The 4,283-nt window shown below is 36.0% G+C and overlaps 1 protein-coding gene across 1 annotated transcript; it reads left to right on the top strand.

Moving 5' to 3' along the window:
- Positions 1–2,188: 2,188 nt before the first annotated feature.
- LOC102422984 (lysine-specific demethylase 3A-like) lies at positions 2,189–3,962 on the top strand. Its single transcript, XM_014451200.2, has 4 exons — positions 2,189–2,328; positions 3,287–3,411; positions 3,655–3,727; positions 3,838–3,962. Exons 1-4 carry the CDS (start codon positions 2,253–2,255, stop codon positions 3,933–3,935), a joined length of 372 nt encoding a protein of 123 aa, XP_014306686.1. The 5' UTR covers positions 2,189–2,252; the 3' UTR covers positions 3,936–3,962.
- Positions 3,963–4,283: the final 321 nt, after the last annotated feature.

Genomic DNA, 4,283 nt, shown 5'->3' with positions numbered 1-4,283 from the left:
AAATTGTTAGGAGGGGAAGAACACACAGATTAATTTATCTCCACAAATCTTTACCTTGGGAATAATGTTGGTCTTATAATAACATTCATCTTTTAGATGTCACTTAGAAAGCTTAATAATCCCCTTTACTTGCTTCTATTCAGTGACCTGTAGAACAATTCACCCTCTTTATTTTGCTTAAAGGCAATCTAGGGCCAATGGGTATTGCTATTGCTGGCCCTGAATTGGAAAACCCAGAACACTGGCTTTTTCCTCTACTCGTCTCACTTTTACTTCCACATCTTAGAAGTGAGTGAAAACAGGTTTACTCACTTATTTTATAATGTTTAAGTAAGTAGAACAGGGGGAGATGCTTTTATTTAACTTCAGGTGCCAGTTACCTTCATATATTAGATAAGGCATCTTGATATTTTTTCTGCCTTAAAAGAAAGAATGACTTGCTCTTAAGGACTGAGGAACATATAGGAGGGACTGGGGATATATCTTGCTTTACGTAGTGATAGAATATATTTTACTTGTTAGCATTTTTTTTTCCAGGACAGTTCTGTTTTATATCTTGCAAGTGTTCAAGCTTTTCAGTTAAATAGAACTCATAATTTTGTCTATTGAGATTGAAAAAGAAAAATCTTGATAGGAAGTTTATTTGTTCTCAGGGAGATGCACTGTGGCCATCAGTGTGAATGCTGTTTTGTATAACAATTGAGAGAGACTGTGACGTGCTCTTGACTTTTATTGATGACAACAGTGGTCAAAGTTTGGTGCTTCAGGGCATTCCCTTATGGATATGGTCACATCAGGCTTCTACTGTGTGAAACTCTAGGTTGGGGGATGTGATTACCGCAGTACGATGCTTATCTAAGTAATGCACAGAGAGCCCGAAAATCATTTAGTCGATGTAAAAGTTGGTATTGAAACTCAAGGTCTGCCTTTTGGATTGAATTTGGCTCAGTTATCACTTGGGTTGCGGGAAACGAGTTAAGTCGGCTCGCGTGAATTGCGCGTACTCCGCGGGAGCCGTCTTAAACTCGGTTCATATAGATTTGCGGTGGAGTGCGGGAAACGTGTAAACTCGGGCCGATTGTAACTGCGTATTACCAAATATTTCATTTCAATCGAACCCATACTTCAAAAGATATAGGCATTTTAACGCGCCATCTTATATTTTGGCGGGAAATTCACCCGACACCGAAGTGTTATCTGTGGTTAAGAAAAAAGACAAAGTGTCCAGGTCAACTCTCTGGCACTTTTGATGAGCCTAAAACTCTCCTAAGCCGAGTAGAATTATTTTAACTTACTTAGCCTTTTGTGGTTTTCCCCATTACTGTGCTGTTTTGTCTCACAGTAGTAGGAACACATTTAGATTTTTTGAACTTGCAGTAGCATGAGGAAAAAAAACCCTCACAGGTGACACATTCTGATAATTAATGTTGAGCTCTTATGAAGACTCTAGGTTAAGTCTAGTATTACTTGCATTTCCCCAGAATGGCCTCTAAAAGACTAGTTATCTTTTCTAATATAACTTATTTTTAGCCATTTCACAGTGGCAGAAAAGCATGACAACCTGGTATTGGAAGGGCTTCTGTGCAATATAGTTTGGGTTGGCAGCTTATTCCTAAAGACAGTTTCTGTATACATTTATCATAACTGAGTGTATGCACAAAGCCAGAAGACTGGAATAGTGCCCAAAATGGAACCACTGCCAAGAATTTAGTGTTTCAAAACTGGCTCACTGAAGATTTAGGCTGTTCATTCAAATTTTGTCATCATCACCCTCCACCCCTTTACTATTGAAGAATGCATTTGGAATTCTAGTTAGGTTAAATGATTCTGTGTGAAATGATTTGTTAAAAACAGCAATGTCAGTGAGCTGACAGTATGGATCTCTGTTTCTATGTCTTTTACCCTGGTGTTTTGGACATGGATTCACCTGTTTATTTGTTTGCTTATTATGTTTCCCATAACCAAAGTTATGACTTATTTAAAATTATGCTGTGAGCCACTCTTAGTATTTGTCTTGCTCTTATCTTGGGGTGACTTCCCTTCAGTCTACCTTAGTCTTGTGCTCATTTGGTTTCCTGTTATGACCTGTCTGGTTCATTGGTGCCATCAAATGGCTAATTGATACTACTTTAACCTCTCTGATTAAACTGATTAAAATATCCAATGGAATTTCAATAACTCTTTTTGTTTGTTACCTTAAAATGTAATGATCCTCCATTTCTCAGGATGTAAACCGTCTTCGACTTTCCCTTATGGACAACCATGATGTCAGTAAAGAATTTCAAGCTTTGATTGTGAAACATTTGGATGAAAGCCATCTTTTACAAGGTATGTGGATAGTTCATGAGTTGATCAATGATTAGCTTCTAAGAAAAGCTATGTTTTAGCCCTTTTCACTCCTCCTTTCATTGCAGTTTCTAATTTTTTAGAAATTCCTTTGCTGCTTTCTCCCATGCAACTAGATGATTGAAGGACTTTGTATTCTATAATATATTCTAAAGCCTCTGAAATTTGGACCGTTCGGGGATTATGTGAAAACTATAGAAGTAAGCTAGATATCTTAAAAGTTCAGCTATATTTAGACATGGAATTTGATATGTTTGGAATTCCAGTCTTATAAAATTGAGGAAACATTAATTTGGTAATCCTGAGCTTCCCATTTACTGTTATTGAGTTTCTTGGTCAGTTTTATAATTAAAGTCTTTTTTAAATATACATTTTTTATTGATTTCAGAGAAGAAGGAAGAGGGAGAGAGAGAGAAACATCAGTGATGAGAGTGAATCAATTGATTGGCTGCCTCCTGCACACCCCACACTGGGAACCAAGCCCGCTACCCAGGCATGTGACCTGACTGGGAATCAAACCGAGACCTCCTGGTTCATAGTTCAACACTCAACTACTGAGCCATGCTGACCAGGCACAAAGTCTTTTTATCAGACTTAGCAGTTCTGTTGGGGTTCCTGAATTTTTGGATCTTCTAAGGACTCTTTCTAGGACAGTGAGTTAGAGCTCAATGAGTTTTCTGATACTATTTGATCTGATACAAATGCTAAAGTAAATATATTGCCACTCTAAGATAAATCAATAGGAGAATGGAGCTTTAAAATAAAAAGTTAAATTTTCTCCTAGCTTTGCGGAAATGTCTTTCTTCTCTTGTTTATGAAATATCTGTTAATGTTTACTTTTGTCTATTACATTTATAAACGATTTCAGAAAATATTATCTTGGATGATGGTGCTGTTGAAAGATAATCCAAATTGCTCTAAAATTTTTATTTTTTTTAAGGTGACAAAAACTTAGTTGGTTCCGAAGTAAAAATTTATAGCTTGGACCCATCAACTCAGTGGTTTTCCGCAACTGTTATAAATGGAAACCCAGCATCCAAAACTCTTCAAGTCAACTGTGAGGAGGTAAAGATGATGACAATTGCATGTAATATGACAGGGGAAGGTAATTATAAAAAGGAATTATGATATCTTAAAGGAGTTAAACACCTTTATTATGTTAAAATATTAGAGTAGAACGGGAAATGTCACAATTATCTTAAAAGAAATTATTTGTAAGAAGCTCCTATTATGTTAAAAGAGCTAATTTCTGGTATATTCCAGAGCATTTTCTAATTTTTCATTATCTTTGTTTTATTTATTTTAAAGATTCCAGCACTGAAAATTGTCGATCCATCACTGATTCATGTTGAAGTTGTACATGATAACTTTGTGACATGTGGTAAGATAATATTGTTTGGTTAAAATCTTTCTTTTTCTTCCTGCCTTTCCCCTTTATCCTCATGTTAAAGGAAATAGGGAAGCCAACTTAATTATTTTTAAATATTTTAGGTAATATTACAAGAACTGGAGCTGTGAAACGCAAGTCTTCTGAGAATAACGGAAGCGTAGTTTCCAAACAAGCAAAATCTTGCTCTGAGGTAACTTGATTTATTTTGTCACTTGCCTGGAGTGTTCTTTAACCCTAGCAGTGCATGGCCAGCTTGTTTAGTGGTTGTAAAGCTGTCTTCTTTCTCTGCTATTCTTTGCTATTCCAGAGCTTGGCCATAATTTCTACCCTCAAGCAGGTAGAGATCATATAAATTTCTGGTTCACTATTTTTGGGCAAAAATTTTTTGTTTGAACTTTTCTGAAAATTCTCAATAGATTTGAAAATTTCATGATATGGAGGTGTTTATGAAAGTAAATTGAGTTGTTGTGTATGGAATTGGAAGAACTCCTGGAATGAGAAGAGGGCAAGAACCTTAAATTTCTGAGTAGATTTGGTACTGAAATAG

This window comes from Myotis lucifugus, unplaced genomic scaffold, assembly GCF_000147115.1.
Source record: "Myotis lucifugus unplaced genomic scaffold, Myoluc2.0 scaffold_9104, whole genome shotgun sequence".
Taxonomy (NCBI): Eukaryota; Metazoa; Chordata; class Mammalia; order Chiroptera; family Vespertilionidae; genus Myotis; species Myotis lucifugus.
Note: the sequence above shows the minus strand (reverse complement) of the source record. Positions and strands in the feature narration are given on the sequence as shown.

Excerpts from the sequence above, each read along its gene's own strand:
- LOC102422984 (XM_014451200.2), top strand. The coding sequence starts at position 2,253 with ATGGACAACCATGATGTCAGTAAAGAATTTCAAGCTTTGATTGTGAAA. Across the intron at positions 2,329-3,286 it reads TGAAAGCCATCTTTTACAAG|GTGACAAAAACTTAGTTGGT; the intron begins GTATGTGGATAG and ends ATTTTTTTTAAG. Across the intron at positions 3,728-3,837 it reads TGATAACTTTGTGACATGTG|GTAATATTACAAGAACTGGA; the intron begins GTAAGATAATAT and ends TAAATATTTTAG.